Source organism: Chenopodium quinoa, unplaced genomic scaffold, assembly GCF_001683475.1.
Source record: "Chenopodium quinoa cultivar QQ74 unplaced genomic scaffold, ASM168347v1, whole genome shotgun sequence".
In the NCBI taxonomy this organism is placed as follows: Eukaryota; Viridiplantae; Streptophyta; class Magnoliopsida; order Caryophyllales; family Amaranthaceae; genus Chenopodium; species Chenopodium quinoa.
Genome location: NW_018744072.1, coordinates 1,322,276 through 1,346,030, shown reverse-complemented (window position 1 = coordinate 1,346,030; position 23,755 = coordinate 1,322,276). Strand labels below are relative to the sequence as shown.

At 37.2% G+C, this 23,755-nt stretch overlaps 1 protein-coding gene across 1 annotated transcript; it reads right to left on the bottom strand.

Annotated features, from left to right (window-relative positions):
• Window positions 1–799: 799 nt before the first annotated feature.
• On the bottom strand, window positions 800–1,893 carry LOC110691292. The gene is made up of 2 exons (XM_021868214.1): window positions 1,498–1,893; window positions 800–1,402 (listed from the first exon to the last, which is right to left on the bottom strand). Exons 1-2 carry the CDS (start codon window positions 1,891–1,893, stop codon window positions 800–802), a joined length of 999 nt encoding a protein of 332 aa, XP_021723906.1.
• Window positions 1,894–23,755: the final 21,862 nt, after the last annotated feature.

The following is a 23,755-nucleotide window of genomic DNA, read 5'->3' as shown; positions in this document are numbered from 1 at the left end:
TCCTTAGAAATTACATGACCCAAGAATGCCACTTTCTCCAACAAAAAATCACACTTAGAGAACTTAGCATACAAATAATGCTCCCTCAAAAGTAATAACACTTGTCTCAAATGCTCTTCATGCTCCTCTTTATCCTTTGAATAAATCAAAATATCATCAATGAACACCACTACAAACTTATCCAAGTATGGCCTGAAAATCCTAATCATCAAATCCATGAACATTGTTGGTGCATTGGTCAAACCAAACGGCATAATTGTGAACTCATAGGGACCATGACGGGTCCTGAAAACACTCTTTGAAATATATGGCTCTACAGTCCTCAACTGGTGGTAACCTGATCTCAAATCTATCTTCGAAAACACTCCAACCCCTTTCAACTGATCAAATAAATCATCAATCCTCGACAATGGATACTTATTCTTCACTGTAACCTTATTAAACTCCCGATAATAAATACACAATCTCATACTTCCATCCTTTTTCTTTACAAACAACATTAGAGCTCCCCAAGGTGAGGAACTAGGTCAAATGTAACCTTTCTCCAACAAATCATCCAACTAAGTCTTCAACTCTTTCATTTCAGCTGGAGCCATTCTTTATGGAGCCTTAGAAATAGGTTTAGTACTAGGCACTAGGTCGATATTGAACTCCACATCGCTTACTGGTGGCATACCTCATCTGAAAATACATCTGGAAACTCTTCTATAACCGGAATACTTTAATCACTTTTTTCTTCCTCATTTCCAACTTTCTGAACACTACACATAAACAGAGGATAACCCCTCTTAACAAAATTCTATAGTTGCATTGCAGAAATAATTCTCAACCTTGAACTCCTCCCTTCCTTTCTGTATGTCACTCTAGTTTTATTTGGGCTATTTAAAGTAACCTTTTCAGCTGCACAGTCAATCTTGGCTTTATACTTCCGCAACCAATCCACACCCAGAATCACATTGAGATCCTTCAAATCGAACTCGATCAAATCTGACGCAAATTCTACCCAAAGAGGTACACTTCTAAACAACTTGGAACAATTCCTCCCTTCCCCAGACGGAATAGACAGATCTAGAGAAAGTGACTTAGGACTCACTAATCCAAGACTTTCAACTATGGTCTTAGGAATAAAAGAATGGGATGCACTCGAGTCAAATAAAACTTTCACAGACAAAGAACTTATGAGGAAAACACCAATTACCACATCATTAGAAGTTTTAGCCTCACGGCTGTTCATCACGAACACACGACCCTTTAGGGCACCTCCCGCACCGCTACTGGTTTCAACCTTAGGTGTAGGTCTACTAGGCTGCGATGGTTTGCTAGAAGTACTAGACTCTTTCACCTTTCCCGCCTTAATGTCAGCCTCTTTCTTGAAACACTCATACTCACGGTGTCCTAACTTCTGACGGTAACGACAAGTTATCGGGTCCCCTCACAATCCTTCCCAGGGTGGTCTTTCTCACACCGCTTGCAGAAATACTCTCTTGGGCTTCTCACCCCTTTGGTTTCCATTCCCTCTAGCATTGGCCAATTAGCCTCAGCTCCATTCCCTTTCCCAAAGTAACCTTTGTTGTCTTTCCTATCTCCAAAATTCCCTTGGTGGTTACCATTGGGCTTATGCCTCTTTTCACCCCCGTGAAAAGAGTACGGGTTCTTCCTTTTCTCTCCAGAATGCTCCATCTCTCTCCCCTTAATCCCGTACAGGTGAGCTACATGGCCATAGACTTCGTCTAAGGTTTCAAAATTTACTCTCTCTAGCTTCCCTTGGAGGATCAGGGTTAGGCCTTGCTCAAATCTCTGAGCTTTGATGGTTTCGGTAGGAACTACTTCCGGGGTAAACCTCATCAACTCAATGAACTTGTTGTAGTATTCATTGATAGACATGTTCCCCATTCTCAGGTCGTAAACTCCATACACTTTTGCTTCCTCAGGTAGGAAGGGTAAAACTTCTGCCTTAAAGCTTCCTTGAACTCATCCCACCCAAAGTTTGGTTTCTTAAACAACACATCTTTTCTTTGGGCCCACCATAAATCAGCTTCCTTCCTCAGATGATAAACTCCATTAGTTACCCTTAGCTCACTTGGGCACTTGATAGCATCAAACAACTTATCAAACTCCCTAATAATCTAATTTTCAAGACTGGGCTTTTCCCAAGTAAACAGGTGGTTTGGATACAACAACTCTCTTAAAAACTTCACTGTAAGAGTTAAGGTCAGAATGATGGTTTCCTTGGTTCACCACTTTCATGATTTTTTCAGAGATATGGGTTAGCTTTCTAAGGACCTTCCCTTCTTTGGAACCAGTGCGCCTATCTCCCACTTGGTTTCTCATTCTTGTAGACATAACTGGGTATTATACCATACTTTGAAAATTAAAACAAGTTCTACTCATATATGCATTTAATTCATTCAAGAACATGAGAAAAATTCAATAAAAATAACTTTATTTCGTTAATAATCAAATTGAAAAATACAACTTTGCCATCTAAGGCAATTATTGAAAGCATTAAACATAACATAGTTCAATCATTCATGCAATACTCTCAGAATAGTTATCCTTATTTGGATCATAGTCCGGATCATCTTGCTTAGCCTTCCCCTTATCATTTGGGTCAGTCATGAAAGTTAGATTATAGCCATTGTAACTTGGAGTATTGTAATACCCCGTATTTTCAAACCACTATTTTATATGCATTTAAACCTATTAAACCTAATTCCTGTTTTAAATCTCTATTTCTAAATTGAATTGTTTATTTAATTATTATTTTGATTTAAGGGTATCCCAAACTTTTAAAACTCGAATTATAATATTTTGGCAAAACGATTGAAAGTAATTATTTAAAAGGTTTTATATTTGAGTTTTAATCATTTCAATTATATTTGATTTGTCTGCATTGATATTATCCTTAAAGGGTGATTCCTTAAGCTTAAGCGTCAATTTAGTAAATGTTACACTTAGATTGTATTTTTGATATTTAACCTATTAAAATTGATACGGGTCATCATGGGTGGTTCCTTGACTAAAGTGCCAATTTGATAGGTATGAAATGATTTTATTGGTTTTAAAGACGTTTTACGTTCAATTGTATCAATATCGATAAATAAAGTTGTATTGGGTGATTCCTTCAACTCATTTATCAAATTGATATTGTTTATAAACTATTGTTTAATTCTTATATTTATAGAACTCATTATAATGTCCTTTTATTAATTTGGTCATTATAAATGAATAATATTATTAGTTTTGCATTTCGTCACTTTTCTGTAAATTATTTATATATATATTTTTGTGTAGTGATTTAAATTATTGATTTCATTATTATTGTAATTATTATTGAGATATCAATAATATAATCTATATTACATTCCTTTCCTAGTCTAGTTTCAGGCCAACTAGAGTTTGTTTATGGGTCGGGTCTTGCCTTAAAACTTTCATGACTAAATATATTAATCTAGGCTGTTTTAGCTTCCTTAATCCCATTTTTAAGCTTAAAGTAATCATTCAATCAAGCCCAAAAGAAAAGCCTTGAACCTAGGTATTATGAGGCTTGTTTGTGAGCTTGATTTGAGCCCATTTTAGGATGAATTACATAGCAGCTTTGAGGTATTAGTGGCTGATCATTTTTGCCCTAAGTAACCTCCTCTAATCGATAGTAATAACACCTAATTATGGCTGATCAACTCCTCCTCTTCTCCTTCCCTTTTAACGTACAAAACAAGCTAAGGCTAGCTTTCATCAGTTTCCTTCACAAAAAAGACGCAACACCTCCTTTCCTCCTCAATATTTTCGTGCATTCAAGGGGTAAATCATGGGTGATTTGAACCCTAGTTTTTGCTACCAAGGGCTCCTAATTCGTTCCATATTCATCCCCCTTTAAAGGATCAAAAGTGGAAGAATAACAAGGGTGTCTAGAGAGTTGTTTTGGGCGTGGTCTTAGGCGAGGGTGGTCTGATCTCGTGGCTCTTTTCTTTGCTCTTCTTAATCTGAATTTTTATGGCTCTTAATCAAAGGTAACTAGCTTTACTCCCTTGGCCTGGAACTAGAGGGTTTTTGGGTTGGATTGATGGTAGAAACATGATTAGGGTAGATTGTTATTTATGATTTTCGTTGCCCTTCTTGCTGTAAGTTTTTCACATGGTTTAGTGCTCAATTTGATGAGTTTTATTCATGTTTTAATGCATATATGTAATGGATATCAAAGCCTAGTTGCTATGTGGTATTTTTGTGATGATTTCATTAGGTTTAAACATGGTTTTAGGGGTTTAATGGACTGGTTATATATGTTGAACGTTTTACGTGTTTTGAGGGAAATTTCTTGTCGTTTATATAATGAGTATGCCTTAATTAGGTATAAGTTCCATGTGTTAAACTTTGATTTTGAGCATGTTTCGGACTTGTTTTTGGGCGAGGGAAGCTGAAATCCGTGATTGGAATTACAATGTGTTGGGTGTGGATTTAAGGTCTTAAATCTGATTGTTTGATTGATTTTGTTGCCCAAAACAAATTAGTACCATGTTAGGCTATCACCTAATTAATTCGGCATGATTCCAAGCAAGTTTGATTTGTTTTAATAGCCTAAAACTAAGAAGAGGTGTTGCTGTCAAGTCTGCTGTGAACCGTGTGAAATGAGTGAATTTAAGTGAGGTGTTTCCTAATTTTTACGCCTAATATTGTGCCTATATTGAGCTATTATGATTTTAGAGTGTATACTATAATGGCTAAGCTTAGTTTCATGTTTAAGGTGGGTTTTTGGGTGATTTGGTGTGGTAGGTGCTTCTGTAATTTAGTGTAGGGGCTGTTGTATGTATGATTTTATTTGGGCGTGTTTTCTCTTGTATTTTAAGTCCAAAATGATTTTATATGATGCCTATTGAGTATATGTATGCGCCCTAATTTTTATTTCGCATTTGAAGCATGTTTGGTTGGGTTTTTATGATGATTTTTGGACTTATATGTTGCTTCCCCGTTTTGGTTGTTTATGAAATGGTAGTTAAGATTTTTGGGTTTATCAAATGAGTTTATGAATTTTTATTGTAACTATTATATATTAGTTGAAATTATATTTTAAATAAGTGATGAGTTGATTTTTGGGTATTATAAACCCCTAAAGCGAAATATTTGGATATGTGATTGAATTTGGGTGAGTTGTTATTTTATTGTCGATGTTGTAATGCTTTAGAGAAGAATAAAACTGTGTTTAGAATTACTTCACCAAGAGTTGTGAATGCAGTTAATTGTTGATTTTCGATAATTAATTATATTCCCAAACTCAGACGATACTTTTTGTGGTTTATTAAGTTGAAATGTGTTTTGAAATGGAGTTTAAATTGAATTTAAGAAATATGATTTTCTTATGCTTTTTGAATTGAGTGTAAGACCATTTTGGGCTTCTTTGCAGATTTAAAGTATTTAAAGTATTGAGTGTAAGACCATTTTGAAATATATTATATTAAGTATTTAAAGTGATTTTTAAATTGTGTGTGGGGCCATAGTCGGGTGTAAGGCCGAGTTGCTTCTCGATGGTTAATGAATGTGCTAACTACCTTGATTGCGAGTCTTAGGTAGCTCAACCTAGGTTAATTGTTGTCGTCCGGGGGTGTGTAAGACCTTATAGGCATCTACCCATAACCGGGAGTTGGTCAATCTTAGACACGGTCTTTGCGAGATGACCGGGGGGTTTGTCCTAACAAACCTTAGGAAGTGGATTGTGAGGCTACTAGCGTTCCCTCCATGCCTATTCTGCTGTTTTGAATGTTTTGAGTTTGAAATATTAAAACTATGAAATTATTACTTATTTTGATGTTTATATAATTATGATTGAGATTAAGTGATTTAATATCGATTTCTCCATTTTAAGTTGATTATAATATATTTCATAGTTTGTTTGGTTTGATGGTTTTAAGTGGTTTCTTTCAGTTTTCAAGTTGTTTGTGGTTGTGGTTTCTTTCTATTAATTTAACTCTGAAATCTTCTATTTCTGATTTGAGGGAGAACTGCTAGTTGCTCCCCACTGATTGTGGAACATTGTTGTAATTTGCAGGTTTTATTTGTTTATTTGATCTATGTGACGATGGGTTGGGAATTGAGAGTTTAGAACCTAACTTTAGGGCTTGTATGCCTTTGTTGTTAGTTACTTTTTTAAGTACTTTGAATTTGATTTTAGTTTGGCCGATAAGGGTTGTTCTGCCCTTGGCTTTTGAATGTAAATGATTTTCCTAGGTTTAAATTCTTTTGTTATTTTCTTTTTACCACTTAGTTTGAGGATTTTAAGTGGTTTCTTTCAGTTTTCAAGTTGTTTATGGTTGTGGTTTCTTTCTATTAATTTAAGTTTGAAATCTTCTGTTCTGATTTGAGGGAGAACTGCTAGTTGCTCCCCACTAATCGTGGAACGTTGTTGTAATTTGTAGGTTTTATTTGTTTATTTGATCTATGTGACGATGGGTTAGGAATTGAGAGTTTAGAACCTAACTTTTGGGCTTGTATGCCTTTGTTGTTAGTTACTTGTTTAAGTACTTTGAATTTGGTTTTAGTTTGGCTAATAAGGGTTGTTCTGCCCTTGCCTTTTAAATGTAAATGATTTGCCTAGGTTTAAATTCGTTTGTTATTTTCTTTTTATCACTTAGTTTGCGCTAAGGTTTAAATAACTTAATTTGGATGTTTGAATGACTTAAACTTAACTTTTAGAACTTGGTTGAGCTTGACTTTTCCAATCGAAGTTAAGTAGCCTTCCGTTCAGGCGTAATTCTGCTAACGCTTCCAGTTTTAAAAGAAGGGGGTGTTATAAGTATGGCCTGAACTTAAATGTGAAGTGGACTGTAAATTGGGCTTTTGTGTGGGCTAGTACAACCACAAGTTGGCTTTGAAGAAGCTTGGGATTTTGTTGCACTTTTCGAGAAAGTGGATGATATTCTTGACTTGGTGATTTTGGATCAATAGAACGGTTAAGATTTCTAGGCTTCTTGGCAATACGATAATGGGCTTTTGGGCTTGGACACTTTGGAAGTTCAGAGGTGTCATAGCTAGGAGTAGGTGAAGGAGAAGGGTAATTCTTTCTCCTCCCAAGAGGTGGTATGACTCATCAATGGAAGACTCAAATTCATTGTGACGCTTTCGATACACAAAGGGTAGTTAGGCGTTCAAATGGTACATTTGGTCAATTCTTTCAAGGTAGCATTCTTCCCAAGTTTGGGTGTTTTCACAATTCTCCTCCTAGGCTCATAGTCATGTTTAACATAGTGCAAGTCTTTCTTGAAGTTGGACATGGTTGCTAACCACTTTCCTTCATGATGATATCTTTCATTCCACATTCCATTCTCTTTGATCACATCCCCATATTTGTCAAAGAGAGGTTTATATTTGTAGACTCTAGGCAAATGGGCTAAAGCTAAAAGAACAATCAAGGGTGGTTGAATCAACAGTTCATTAATAAGGTCATACTTATCAAACAGAACTATGGCAAGGTTATTTATGCCAGTCACAAAATCACTAACACTGACTCCATCATTTTTAAATAGTGCAAGCTATAGAAGTTCTTTCTCATTTCATCAATCCTTTCCATCTGTTTTACATACACATGAAAAACAATCAATTCAATGCCAATTCACATAAGCAATTCAATTCAAAAAAATCCATTTGTATAAGAAATTCATAACTCAATCAACCAAGTATAATTCAAGATCACCCAACTATGAGTAATAACTCAAAACATTCGGACCTCTTGACCATAGACTAAGGTGTTGTAACACCAACTTTAATGCACAAGCAATCACACCAACTCAAGCTTTCAAATAATTTCAATTATTTTTATTTCGAAAATAATAATAATGTACTTGAATCATGATATTGGACGGTCGAGCTCGCGTCTCCCAGGTAAGTTACCTAAGTTACCTACAACGTCGAGGCGAGCCTTACCTAGACAGAGAGTCGTACCCATTATAGGCCTCTGTAGAGAACTCGAGAATTCTTTTCTCAATCATCTTTCCAAATAAGAAATAGTTTTTATTCAAAAATAATTCTTTTGAATTTCACACACAAATGCGAAACTCAATCCTATATGCCCTCTTAAGTCTACCCACAATTTTTATTTTTTTTTATTTATTTATTTTTACAATTTTAATCTTTTTAAGACCGGAAAATTGATACCACTTTTGTAGCACCCCCAAATCTCCCTCCACGGAAATACCAGTGTAATACGTATAATTATACAGTAGAGATAGACTTAGGCGTTTTACCGCCGCGTGATTACACAAGTCTACTCAAAACTACTAAGTAAACCAATACTTTGTTGCGAAAACTCAAACTCTTTCTTTATTAATACTTAATAAAAATAGTAACCATTGTTATGAGTACTCAAAAATAGAAATAAAACCAACATTCCTAAAACTAAGTGAAACATATCCCGAGACTCCCAAATTCTCATTTATTGACTCCACCTATTACGACGCGATCATCATAGTTCTAGCCATATCTTCAAGGCTTTGATTCTTGTGCTCTACTACTCCATTTTGTTATGGAGTTCTGGGTGCTGAGAAGTTATGGTCCATCCCTTGTTCCTGGCAGAATTCATCAAACTTTGAATTCTCAAACTCTGTTCCATGATTAGATCTTAGATGGATTAGTTGGTGATTCTTCTCTATTCTTTCTTCACGAATGCAATAAACTCGTCAAAATTAAAGTTTCTTCTTTCCGTACTAGAAAGAACACCCAAGTAAATCTAGAGTTATCATCAACAATAAGCATAACATACCCTTTTCCATTTCTGCTTTGAATTCTCATTGGACTACAGAGATCCATATGAATAAGTTCCAATGGACTCTTGGTACTTACTATGTTCTTATGTAATACCTCGTATTTTTATACATATATTAATTTAAAACATTATTTTATGAAGTATTTAAATAATTCGAAATGAATTATTTATGTTATTTTAATAATTTTAAGAAGGCTTATTTTAATTAAAAGTCCATTTTTATTTATTTATTTGTTTTGGAAATATTTTAATTTATCATTTAAAAGTTTTAGGGCATATTTAATTTATAAAAGAAAGTTTTAAAGTCAATGGAACTTCAAAAGAAAGTCAAATGACTATTTTGAATAGGAGTGAGAATTTTTAAGGGTAGAAAGGGAAAGTTAAGCTAGGAGGAATTATAAATGTCCATCTATGAGCAAATTGAGACTTTGCCCAAGGTGGACAATACCCAAAGGTAAACTCTCTTTCTCTCCTCTTATTTTTTCTCTCCCTAATTTTTCCCTCTCCCCCTTTTGCTTACTCACCTTCACGCCACCCACACACATATCACACACACACGTGGCCGCCCACCACTACAGCCACCCATCGGTCGGCCACCGCCACTAGCGAGCGCTGGTAGCAGCCATCCACCGGCATGCGGCGCGACAGCAGCCTTTGTCGTGTGTGCGTGCGCAACCCTTAACAAAAAAAAACTCCTCTTTGTTTTAAATTAATCCAACCTTGTTCAATTATTGTTTTTGGGTGTGTGTGATGATTTTATGAGTTTTTATAATGATTAATATGTATATAATTTTGAGATTTGGATTTTGAATTAAAAAGCCCCAAATTGATAACTCCTAGGTTTCTAAATTGATGTTTATTGATGGAATTTAATGGTGGTTGATTAAAACTATTGTAATTAATGTTTTTGAACTAAATTACAGCAAGTTTAGGAGTTTTAATAATGCTGGAATTTTTATGTAGAGGCTAGAACTATGTTTCTTGAAAGGATTTTTTAATTACCCATTAATTGGGAATAAAAGTAGGAGGTTTTAATTAATTTTCAGCATTTTTAGAAGGTTTAAAAGCGTTTTAAAAAGTGTTTATATTGCTGAAAATTTGTTATGAATAGGTATTAATGTCTCTTTGTAATTTTGGGTTGTAGGAGACTTCCAAGTGAGTGATTTTGTGTAGTCGTGGCGATCTTGAGATCATATTCGAGATATGTTCGTGTACTCGGTAATTATTTAAGTGTGTAGAAGTATGCTAGGCTTTGTTTAATTAATTCCAAGGTAGTATCATGATAGGTCTTGGTTGGAATTGTTGATTGAATTGATTTTTTGTGATTGATTTGTGAGGTATGAATTATTTGAGGTGTATTATTGATCGAAATTAATTATGTTGACATGTTGAATATGGATCACACTTTTATTATTGGAATGATTAAAGGCATGTTTAATTAAACTAAATGTTTAATTTGGTTTGGAATATAAAGAGGGAATTTTATTATGGTTCATATAATTTGATGCTATAAGTATGAGAATTGAGCTATTAAGTGTCTTAGTACACATGAATAAAATATATTGCGGTGCCTAAGTGCACTTAAGGTGTTTTAAACACCGAGGGATAGGATTTGCGGTGCTTTATGCGCTTAAGGTGTTTCAACACCGAGGTAGGTTAAAAAGGATTCAACATTTAATTATATGTGATCACTAAATATTCAAGAATCGAATTGGAATGTTTGATTTCTTAAATGATTTATGTTTATTGATTGTGTTGTGAATTAAGAGTCATCATCAAGTTTAAAAATATGTAAAACAACGTAAAGTAAAAGAGATTACGCACTAAAACTCTTGGAACGTAGATACCTCGAGTATGAACATATGGGGGGAGTTATGGGGTTTATATTTAACCATAGCTTCTACTAAGAGTACATGACACTGTATTTTCCTTTCATTATTATGCGCAGGACGTCCAGTCACTCACAAGTGATACTTTTTCCTTACCCAGTTAGCTCCCGGAGTAGTTTACCCCAATTCTTTGGGGCAGGGATTTAGTGGGAAACCCGTTCGATGCGTGTAGAGAATATTTCAAACATCAACTTTGAGCCCCACTGCGATCATGCATTTAAGCATGGTGGCATCCAAAGGGAAAGAAGCTAGAGATAAAAGAGTCGCCAAAAAGTTTTAGGAACTTGTAAACCGGTCACGGGTGTGAAGGTTACACCCCATTCACGATCACAGAGATCGCTAACTCCATAGTGGTCCTGAACCATGACTGGATGTTCGGGGGTGATGGTATGGATCCAACCTAAAAGAGATTGAACCCGCCCTAAATCGACCTCTACTTAATTCTTATGATATTCATGTGTGCTTTCCGATCAACATACATACAACAAATTAACCCTAAACTTGTTTAATCTATTCTGGTTGATTATTAATGCACAAAATAAATCTATTATTGGCACTCATTTGAAATTAAAATCATATTAACCTAAAATTAATTATTAATTATCTTATTAGGCGTGATTTCAAGTACAAATTCCCTTAAAACCTGCAATAAAGGGCGTGATCAAGCAATAACAATAAATAATAAATAATCAAGCAACATGATAATAATCAAAACAATAATTAGCAAGATCCTAGGCATGATACTAAACGGATTAATAACAAACCCTAGCATGTCACTAAATAATAAAAATCAAAGCTTGAGCGTAAACATGATATATACTAGGAACATGATAATAGAAATATTAATTAACACCCTAAACATGATGCTAGGAATTATAAAAACATCGTAACATGATACTAGAAATCATAAAAGCATCCTAACATGTTACTCGAAATCAAAGGAATAAGGATAGTAGATCTACTCATTTTGATGCCTCGTATCTCTTTCTATTAAGACAATACACACATTAGTAACTTCAAGAAAGAAATAAAATCAAACAAACCAAATAAATCAAATAAGAATAATTGAAATAAGGATTAGGGACCAAACCCTCAGAACTATCAACCTTTCACGTTGAGGTCAAAGGCAACTGTGAGAAGGGATTGGAGTATTCAAGTCTCGCAAAGGTCGTATGGTGTGTGATGTCTTTAGGTTAAGGCTAAGAAAGAGAGAGAGAACTTATAGCTTAGAGAGGAAGATTCTGATTGTAGGTGAATGAAAACCCCGGAGGAAAACGACCCTATTTATAGGGAAAAATGAGGGAAAAGATCAGAAAAAGAGTCAGAATCCGACTCGGAGTAAAATGCCTTTCATCGCGTAACGATGTTACAATGCGTCATGCTTATATCGCCGCTCGATATTAGCATCGTTGTGTGATATTTCCATCGCCACGCGATGCTTTTTAGAAGATAAGATCCATACGGAATCCGACTTCCAATCAAATTAGGTTAGTCGAATATCCGTACTTATCCTTATTTTATTAGAATTAAATCTATTAAAGTCACATGTTTTATCCGAAGTAAACTCCTTAAATTTTATCTTTTCAAAACCAAGATGAATTAGAACTTTCTAGAAGATTTTAGAAGCTAATAATAAATCCTAAGGGATTTAGGACTCAGAACAACCTTCTAGATAATTCTAGAAGCTTGTAATAAATCCTAATGGGATTAGGAATGAATTAAGGTAAATGGACCCTCCACATGATCATTGGGTCGTAGGTAAGACTCGGTTTGGGCTTGGTTTAGTATTTTGGCCATAACGTCCTCGTTATAACTCGGATTTGGGCTTATAATATATCGTTGGAAAACTCTTTTCAAACCTCATCCAACTACACAATTATTGGACCCAGATTATGGACCAAAATAAAGTGGTTTGGACGTTTTTATAAAGATGACATGAAATGAATGATTTTCAAAGACACGAATGAATTATTTTAGGTTAAAACATTTAAAGAGAGATTCGAAATGGTCAAGACTTAGGGAAATTCACGAGACTCTTCAACTCTTCACCCAACTCGTTAATCAAAGACGTGAAAGGTACTCATCACTGGGTTTGGTTTTTTGGGAGACACAATCAGGTGTCTTCAATGCGTAATCAAGTTAAATAAGCAATTAATTTATTCATTCATTGTGTCGGATGTTGTATGCTTGTAAAACAAGTGCAACAAGGTAAGTTGTGTGATGTTAGGATGAAAGCATGTTAGTGTGTAATGTTGCGCTTATGTACTCTGTATTGCTGATTGTGTGTATAGTACGTATGTTTGTTGGCCTTGTCTTTATCTTGGCCCTATGACAACCAATTTCTAATGGCGAGTAGTGGGGACAAAGCAAAGAGAAGCTTTTCAAGTGATGGAGCATATTCATGATGGGCATGAGTGAAGAGCGAATCCTGTTTAGTTTCTATAAGAATAGGATATGTTTTATTTACCTTAATTTTTATATATATTTGCTTGTGAGACTAACACAAAGGTTTTTATTATTTGTTGGGTTTGAAAAGGGTCTACAATGGTTCCAAGTTGTAGGTTGACTTTGTTTGACTTTATTAAACTTTGGTTTGATTTTACTTTCGTTTGGTTTGACTTTAAGTTGACTTATTTTGTTGGTTTTAAAGTAAGTCTTCCGCTGTGTGTCTTTGATAATTGCCTTAGCCGTTATCACGGTGGCGGTAATGTCTTAGATTTTCCTATTTTGTATTTTAAAAAGAGAAAAACAGGTATTTTATAGGAAAGAAATTTCTAGGGTGTTACAAAGTGGTATCTAGGAGCTTTGGTTGGGATTTTATTACCACTAAAGCCAAAAACGTGTTTTAAAGTATTTTGTTTTAAACTTGGCCAAGTGTTTAATTAATGAGTCATTTTACAAAATAAGTTGTTTTATTTTATTTTACGTAAATTTTTTTAAGAGGACCGAAAATATTTTATTTTTTTTAATAGGTCTGGAATTTTTTTTTTTAATTTGGGAAATCCGATTTTTTTTTTTAGTTTTTTCAACGGGGTGTCCGAACTTTTTTACTCTTGGCCGAAAATATTTGGCCTTTTTGGGGTAATTTTTGGAAATATTTTTTTTAAAAGGGGGGGTCAAAATATTTTACTTTGTTCGTTTTGCAGGAAAGCGAAGGATTAAGGTATGAATTATGAGTTTTTAAAGTTTTTAATAGCATGATCGTGAGCTTGGGCAGGAAAGAATCTGGGGCATATAAGTTAGAATTATTCATGTTCTTGTATGCATTAATATTTAGGTTGTGATGTTTGATCATATGAGTTGAATGATGTGGAAGCATGTAATTATGTGATTAAAAAAAAAAGTACAATTGTTTGATTGAACATTAAACTTAAATTTATGCAAGAATTGTGTTATTTTATGTTTTTTTTTCTTTGGGAAGGGAATTCTTTTCTAAAACTTTTCCTTTACACGATGCCGATCTTATCTAACAAAAATTCTCAAATTGGAACCCTAATTAAGAAATACTATAAACATCCCTTTGACTATGTCAAGAAAATCCGCTTTTATTGTTCACACATGAGTGATGTCCTAGGGGACAAGCAGTATGATCTCCCTGATCGTATTTTAGCTATGATAGTTCACTGTCTTCCTGACGAACCCCCATACCTTGCTGTCAAGACAAAGTTCTTTGATTTCTACTTGCCTGGGGACATTCCCAACTACTCCAATACAAAGACTATTATGGACAGTGGTACCCTGACTACATATACTTGATTTCTTACCTCGTTCGAGTTGAGAAACATCACTACGAACGTTTACACATTCCATAACCAAATTATTACTATGATAACCTAGCAGGGAATAATTCCCCTTCCACTAGCAATCAATCAGGAAATTTTTCCCTATCACAGGGAAATCAAGCAGGAACAAATGGAGGGCAAGAGGAAGGAAAAACAATGGAGGAACCATATTGTTCACAGTTCCATTATGGAAATCTCAAATCCAAATCCACCCCCAACTCCAATCTCATTGACATTTCATCCGACGACGAGGAAGATGAAGAGTTTATTCAAGTAGAGCAAAATCCAGAGACACCCAAACCAATGGAGGAGGAAGATGATCCTGAATTCGATCCTGGAAGGTACAACAATGAAAGGGCAAGAAGGATAATGTTCGAAAGGAATAGATTTTTGTAGTTTCATTTCTTTTAGGATTCCTAGTTTCATTTCCGCAGTTATAATTATTTCATTTTCAATAAAGTAATAACTGGCATGGCCACAGAGAGTCAATAAACCTATTGATTTGTGGAGGTTATTCGAATCCATTTCTTTTTATCTTTTAATCATTTTCTTTCTCAGCAATAAAATTTATATTCATTTCCTTGCTAAATAATTCATTTTACTGCCAAATAATTCATTTTATCTCCAAATCATTCATTTCATGTTACTACTCCAATGAGCCATTTCTTACTCAAATATTCCAATAATTCATTTCCAAACTCTGGGGAACCATGAGAATTATTTTTATTCATTTTTGTGATGCGGTATTAAATGTATGGTTGGTTAGTGTAGGCGTTATTCGAAGCGCGCCTACTTAAGCATGTTGTGAATATGCTTGACACTCACAGGAAGTGGGAATTGACATATACAATTAAAGACAACGATTAGGGACAAATAAAGTAGGGAGCCGCCAACAAGTTTTTAAGGAACTTGTAAACCGTTCACGGATCATAAAAGACAACCACGATTAAGGGACAACGAAAGGCAACAACGATTGACCCGTGAAGGTTACACCCTATTCATAATCCATGAGATTACTAACTCCATATGGTTCGGAACTACAAAAGGAGGATCGAGGATGATGGTACGAAGTGAGTCATGGAGTCACGTTCACCCATATTGGCCTCTACTCGATTCTTATTGTGAAAAGTATTCCAGCAATCTCAAAGGCATGCAAATAAAGATTCAATTTGCTCGAAACTATTATTAAGCTAAATTGGTTGAATGTTAATGCAACACATAATTCTAAAATATTGTGATCACTTGATTAAATAACAAGATTAAAAAGGAACCTAAACCAGTCGTCCAAATTATCTTATTAGGCGTTATATTTAGTTACATATTCCCTTTAAACATGTAATATGGTTATCATAAAATCATCATTAACATTAGAAGCAATTCAACAATAATAATAACGATTACTACATGAAAAACATAATAAAAATCGTTAGAATATAAAAGGTACAAAAAGAACATGATTCCTTACTTTGATTGCGTTTGCTTGCAATTATAAAACAATAAACGCGTTAGCAACTTTAAGGAAAATAATAAACAATAATGGAAATTAAATTAAATTAAAGTAAAGTTGATTTGAGGCCAAACCTTCAAACAGTTCTACTTTTCACGCCTTGGTTTAAGTGTGGAATTTCAGGTAAAGTACGGACTCCGGGAGTGCTTAGGGTATGTATGGTGGAAGAATAGGGTAGGCTAGTGTTTAGGCTAGAGCATAAGAGAGACAAGAGTGAATGATTTGGTGCCCCGAAACTGAGAAATCAGCCTCGTATTTATAGAGGAAATAAGAAGGGTGATGCACGAAACCCTAAAAAAAAAATGCGCAGCAGAGGGAACCCTAGAAATTGCCACGTCACTGCAGGATTTGCCGTTGTGTGGCATTTCTACCGTGACACGGCAAATCTGTTTTCCAGATTTTCGTCCAAGTTCATTTTAACCCTATTTCTTAATCATTAAGTACGTGATATTTAGGCGTCGTTTCAGTTGTTCCGGGCTTATTTTAGGTTTAGGGTTTTGTTATTTTATTAATCGGGCTCAACACGAAATGAGTTCAAAAGGGTTTGGGCTGAAATGAGAGTTGGGTTAAGTTTGCATAAATGTTTGGACTGATGTGTTGACTGATTTGCAGGCTATGTTTGATTGAATGTGGACTTTTAAGCACTCCCGAGATTAAACACTCGACCCGACCAATAATGGATTGTGAAAAGTTATTCATCATCGAGTTTGGTTTTGGGGAGACATTTTTAGATGTCTACAGTTAGCAATCAAAATTTGGTTGATTAAGCTACAAAATTTGGGAGTTGTAGTTTTGCAACCTCAATTTGGTAGCTTAAGTTAAATATGTGTGTATGAATGGTATAAGTTAGTTGGATGGGTGTCTAACTTGAGAGCTAACCATGACCATAATTCAGGAGAAGAAAGATGGCAGGAGGAAGTGGAAACAATAATGAAGGAGGTGAGCTGAGTGAGGTTGTTAGGCAGTTGGCAATGGTCGCCCAGCAGTTAGCAAGAAACTCGGCCAACAATGGGGATGCTCAGGGATAGTTGTTCAAAAAGGTGGCGCAAATCAAGCCACCAACCTATCAAGGCGAACCAGACCCAACTGTGTTAACAAACTGGTTAAGGGAGTTTGAGAAACTGTTCGGGGCAGTAGGGTGCCCAGAAAACTTGAAAGTGGGATGTGCTACCTATTACCTTAGGGGTGAAGCCAAACTTTGGTGGCAACAAAATAAGGCTACCATTAAGGTACTACCTGGTTTCAATTAGACTATGTTTCAGGAGAAGGTTAGGGACAAGTTTTACCCCGATTTCCTATAGAAACAGAATGCTGAGGAATTTTCTAACCTAGTAATGGGAGATATGTCAGTCACAGAGTATTATACCAAGTTTATTGAGCTGTCAAGGTTTGCCAAAGAATCTGTTGCTACAGAAAAGGTGAAAGCTAGGAAGTTTGAGAGTGGATTAACTACTGACCTTAAACTAAAGCTGTGTGAGCAAGTGTTCGAAACCTTAGATGAAGTTTGTGGGAGGTCTGCACACCTTTATGCTTTAGAGTTGAAGAAAAAGAAGGAATTAGCTGAGGTGGAAGGAAAGGAAAAGAGAAAGGAGATGGGACAGAGCTTTGGAAACCATCAAGGTAACCAAAACAACTTCAAGAAGCAGAAATACCACCACAACAATAACAACTTTAAGAGCAACAATAACTTTCATGGTAACAATCGTTAAGGTGGACGAAACTTTAATGGAGGAGCTAAGAACTCTAACTAGGGAAATAACAAAGGACCAAGGCATTATTACTGCAAGAGGTGTAGGAATGATTACCCTTGTAAAGACTGCGATGGTAACCTGGTTACCTGTCGTGCTTGCAACAAGTTGGGCCATAGGGAATATGAATTCTAAGGATCCTAACCGAAATAGGCAGGGTTATAATCAAGGAGGGGCTCAAAGGAATTTTCAAGGAAACAATAACTATGCAGGGAACAAAGGGGCACAACAAAATAGGGTGAAAAGCAACAATAATGGGAATAGTCAGGTGAAGAGCGGAGCTCTAAGAAAACTGAATGCAATAAGTAGGCATGAAGCTGATTCCATGAAGGATGTTATTACTAGTACTTTTTCAAAAGCCATTGTTTCAAAACTATCGCACTGTTATTCTAGTGCAACTTTTTCTTTCATTTCAAAATCCATTGTTTCAAAACTATTGCACTGTTTGAAAACTGTAAATGATATAGATGTACCTATAGTTATTCCTACGGGAGGGATAATATAGTGTACCAAAACCTGTAAGGGTGTGCCATTAGAGTTCAAAGGAAAGGGGCCTTTTATCTGACCTCATTGAATTCGGGTTGAGTGACTTTGCTATCATCTTGGGAACGGATTGGTTAAGCAAGTATAGTGCGGAGATTCGTTGTCGATCACAAAAAGTACAGTTAAGTACAACTAAGGGTGAGTTGGTAACACATTGGAAGCATGGAGAAGCAAAGTGCCTAAGGATCTGTTGGGTTTCGTAGAGTCCGACTCTACGCGGAAGAGAAACCCGCCCACTAATTTAGGTAACTAAGCATGGGATCACTAATTAAACAACAAATTAAAGAGAGAAATAAAAGACATTCTTACCCTTGACGCGTGCTTCGCTCGATTCCCGAGCTCTTACTTGAACCTCGCAAACGCGAAGGTCTCTGACGGCTCGTACCCACTAACCCGACCCAAACAGTCCAAGTCTTGAAGGTTAGTCGAGACCCGACCAAGAAAAACTAGAGTTTTACAAACTTAAGGTTTTCTCACTTTTCTAAGGAGATGCCATTTTAGTTCCACTCAAGTGTTCTTTCTAAATCCCAAAATCTTGGTATTTATAGGGAAATGAACCCTTGAACTTCCATTCATGATCAATGTGGGAGATTTGCAATTTTCCCATTTTTATTTTAATTAAAAATAAAAACAGAATTGCATGCAATCACTAAGTTACAAGTGGCAAGAGGAGGGGAGGGAGAAGGTGAGGACCACCAAGGAGGGGGGACCAACCACCTTGCTCCCCAAGGCATTTAATATGCCTTGGTCCCCACAAAGCCAAACCGGACCACTTGCCATATGGCTGGCTGGAAGCCTGCCTTGGCTGCCAAGGCTGCCAGCTGGCGCCTAGCACCAAGGTTAGGCAGCCTGGCCAGCCAACCAGCCCACACGCACAGGCTGCAAGCATAAGCAGCAGCCTAGTGCATGCGTGTTGCTAGCAAGCCACGCATGCCTGGCGCTGATGCTAGGCATGGCGTGCTTGCTGGGCGCGCCATCGCTAGGCACAACACCCACAACCTAGCATGCCGCTGCTTGGTGCGTGGTGCTGTGATGCCTAACACGCACACGCACATGCACACGCACAGCTTGCGTGGTGCTGCGATGCCTAGCACGCACACGCACACGCACAGGCCTGCGATTGTGCTTGGTGCCGAGCACGTACACACACACGCATAGGCCTGCAATGGAGCTTGATGCCTAGCACGCACACGCACACGCATAGGCCTGCGATGGTGCTTGGTGCCTAGCACGCACACGTACATGCATAGGCCTGCGATGGTGCTTGATGCCTAGCACGCACACACACACACGCACGTGCAGCGATGGTGCTGGCCCTTGCTGTGCGCCAGCGCCTAGCAAGCCAGCAAGGCCTAGCCTTGCGATGGCTGCTGGGCTAGTTGTGCGCCAGGGCTTAGCAAGCTAGCAAGGCCTAGCTTTGCGATGGCTACTAGGCTTGTAACGCGCATGTTAGCTCGAGTTAGCGTAGCCCTCGCATGGCTAGGCCAATACGAGGCTACGGCATGACTCGAACTTGTAACTTAATTGATTTTTCCGTCTTGTCAAATTCTAAATTCGACTCGACTTACGACGATCAGTCTCGACACTCTAAGCTCGATATTCGACGTCTTTGTAAACTCTGACGATTAATCAAATTCTTCGGATTAATTCGTCGTCTTGGATCGGTTGTTCGATTAGGTTCGACCCATAGAGTTTAGTCAAGATTAAGCTGTAACATTAATTGTACATTAATATTACTGATCGAAAGCGGCCTCCACCTAGGCATTCCGATCACTTGACCTTATTGAAGAATTAGCTTTCTAATAATTCTAAACCCTCTATCGGAATAATACACTTGTTGGAAGGACACCATTCCTTTCAATCTCCCACTTGTCCTACCGGACAAGTGTGCAATTTGTGTATAGCCCTTTTCCTATGTTGCTTAATGTCTCTTCATGAACTATAAGGTAAGATCCTTCATCATCCTTATTACGTCCAGAAGTGTTTCTCGATTCTCGAGTTTGACTGTCAATAAAACAGATGATTTCTAAAATCCATCTGAGCACGGCCATGCATTTTCACAGTCTCGCTCTTCGAGAGGCCTTGTAAACAACAAAGACATGTTCCTTGTTATTGATAGGGGGACATTCCCAGTCTTGTACTGCAAGCTCCTCTTACTAAGAGGACCTAGTCGCCTGAGTGTTGCCGGTATAATCCCCATTTATGGTAGACGTTTGACAACATCAAAACGGCTAGTACTCAAACAAGAGAACTTGCAATACTCATGGTCGAGGAAAAAGGTTCCGATAGCTATAATGAGAAATATACTTATGACGATTTGATATCTCTTAAAATATTCTCATAGGTCTATCAGGTACAGTTCTAAACTAGTACCTGTGCAAATGATTTATGACTATCATGTCCTTGTAGCACAAGAAACGGTGCTATAAATCATACTACACACTAATCTCGAGTGGTCATTAATCGTCCATTGTTTAAATGACCTTGATTAGGGATTATTTTCGATTAAAATATTCAATGTTCACTTAACAGGTGTTTCTTTATCTAAGACATGGTCTTGATACCCTGTTTTGAATATTCTCATAAATCGAATGGACTCATTATTTAATTCTAAACCACAATTAAATAGATATGGAGTAATCATAATTTTGCATAAAATTTAATTGCTCAAAAAATGAATGGTTTAACATAGTGTTTTACATTAAGACATCGAGTTTTAATTAAAACATCTATACAGGGAAATCAAAGCCAATCTCCAATGTGCTTGATTCCCATTGCCTCAACGTGCTTGTTGTGCTTCACTTGAGACAAAGGTTTAGTCAAAGGATCGGCTACATTGTCGTCTATCCAACCTTACAAATTCTGATTTCACCCTTGGATTTCCATTCCTTTATCATGTGAAATCACCGCTTGACATGTTTGACCTTCTGATGTTCCCTTGGCTCTCTGGCCTGAGCAATAGCTCCATTGTTATCACAATAGAGATCTATTGGACCCTTAATTGAGGGTACAACACCAAGTTCACCAATGAACTTACGAATCCAAACTGCCTCCTTAGCTGCTTCCGAAGCTGCCAAGTATTCAGCTTTAGTCGTAGAATTTGCAATGGTGCTCTGCTTAGCACTCTTCCAACTAAACGCTCCTCTATTAAGGCAGAAAATGTACCCCGACTGCGACTTGGAGCCGTCTCTGTCAGTCTGGAAGCTCGCGTCAGTATAACCTTCAACAACCAATTCATTACAGCCACCATAGACCAGGAATTTATCCTTATTCCTTTTCAGGTACTTTAGGATATTCTTGGCCGCAGTCCAATGTGCCTCTCCTGGGTCCGATTGGTATCGGCTCGTAGCACTCAAGGCATACAATACATGCGGCCTAGTACATATCATGGCATACATGATCGATCCAATGAGCGAAGCATATGGAATCTGACTCATTCTCTCTCGCTCATCAGGTGTCTGTGGACACTGTTTCTTGCTGAGAGTTATGCCATGTGACATGGGTAGCTGCCCTCTCTTGGCCCCTTCCATGTTGAATCGTGTCGGTACCTTATCTATATAAGTACTTTGGCTCAATCCAATCATCTTCTTAGGTCTATCCCTATAGATCTTGATGCCCAATATGTACTGTGCCTTTCCCAAGTCCTTCATTGAAAAGCACTTTCCCAACCAGCCCTTTACGGACTCTAATAGTTTAGTGTTGTTTCCAATGAAGTCATCGACATATAGGACTAGGAATGCAATGTCACTCCCACTGACCTTCTTGTAAACACAAGACTCATCTGGATTCTTGACAAAGCCAAACTTGCTAATAACTTCATCGAATCACAGATTCCAACTTCTGCTTGCCTACTTTAGTCCATAAATGGACTTCTTAAGCTTGCATACCTTCCCAGTATTGCTCGGATCAACAAAACCTTCCGGTTGTGTCATGTACACAGTTTCTTCTAAAATCCCATTAAGGAAGGCGGTTTTGACATCCATTTGCCATATTTCATAATCGTAATAGGCAGCAATTGCTAGGATGATTCGGACGGACTTAAGCATTGCAACTAGAGAAAAGGCTTCATCATAATCAACTCCGTGAATTTGCCTGTAACCTTTTGCTACCAGTCTAGCTTTGTATATAGATACATTTCCATCTTTGTCTGTTTTCAATTTGAAAATCCATTTGCTACCGATAGGTGTGTAATCCTTGGGCAAATTAACCAAGTCCCATACTTGATTTTCAAACATGGAGTCCATCTCGGATTTCAGGCCTCTTGCCATTTAGCAGAGTCGGGGCCCATCATAGCTTGCTTGTATGTCGCTTGCTCATCTCCATCCATGATTAGGATGTCTTGATCTCCGGTTAAGACAATACCAAGGTATCTGTCTGGTTGAGATCTTGGCCGTTGCGACCTACGCAAGGTAATAGGTTGGGCATTTACATTGTCGGTTTGACTCTGACTAATCTCATTAGCTGCTTCCAAAGCACTTTGATTGTCAGTTTTGTCAGGTTGACTTTGTTGCTCGACCTCTCGAACTTCGTCAAGTTCGATTTTCCTCCCACTTGTCACTTTGGAAAGGTGTTCCTTCTCCAAAAAGATACCATCACGAGCAACAAACACTTTGTTCTCGGTTTTATTGTAGAAGTAATACCCCTTGGTTTCTTTTGCGTAGCCTATAAAGAAACACTTGTCTGATTTTGGGTGAAGTTTGTCAGAAATTAATCTCTTGACATATGCTTCGCAACCCCAAATCTTAAGAAAAGACAACCTTGGAGGTTTCTTCGTCAATAATTCATATGGAGTCTTTTCGACAGCTTTTGACGGAGCACGATTCAGAGTTAGTGCCGCAGTTAGAAGTGCGTGTCCCCAGAAAGAGATAGGAAGGTCACTAAGACCCATCATTGATCGAACCATGTCTAATAAGGTTCGATTCCTCCGCTCGGATACTCCGTTCCATTGTGGAGTTCCGGGAGGTGTCAACTCTGAAAGAATACCATTTTCTTTCAAGTGATCGTCAAATTCATGGCTCAAATATTCTCCACCTCGATCCGATCGAAGTGATTTTATTTTCTTGCCAAGTTGATTTTCAACCTCACTCTGAAATTCTTTGAATTTCTCAAAAGATTCAGATTTGTGCGACATAAGGTAGACATATCCATATCTACTATAGTCGTCGGTGAAGGTAATGAAATATCGATAACCCTACCTTGCGGGTGTACTCATTGGTCCACATACATCCGTATGTATTAAACCCAATAAGTCACTTGCCCTTTCTCCCAGCTTGGAGAATGGCTGCTTTATCATCTTGCGTAATAGACATTCTTCGCAATTTTCAAACGACTCCAAGTCGAATGAGTCAAGAACACCTTCTTGAAGAAGTTTCTTGATGCGTTTGACGTTAATGTGGCCAAGACGACAATGCCATAAGTAGGTTTGATTCGACTCGATGGTCTTAGCCCTTTTGGCGGTATCATCAATGTTATAAACTTGTTTGTCTAGAGAAAGCACATAAAGACCATTTTCTGAATATGCTTTACCATATAAAACA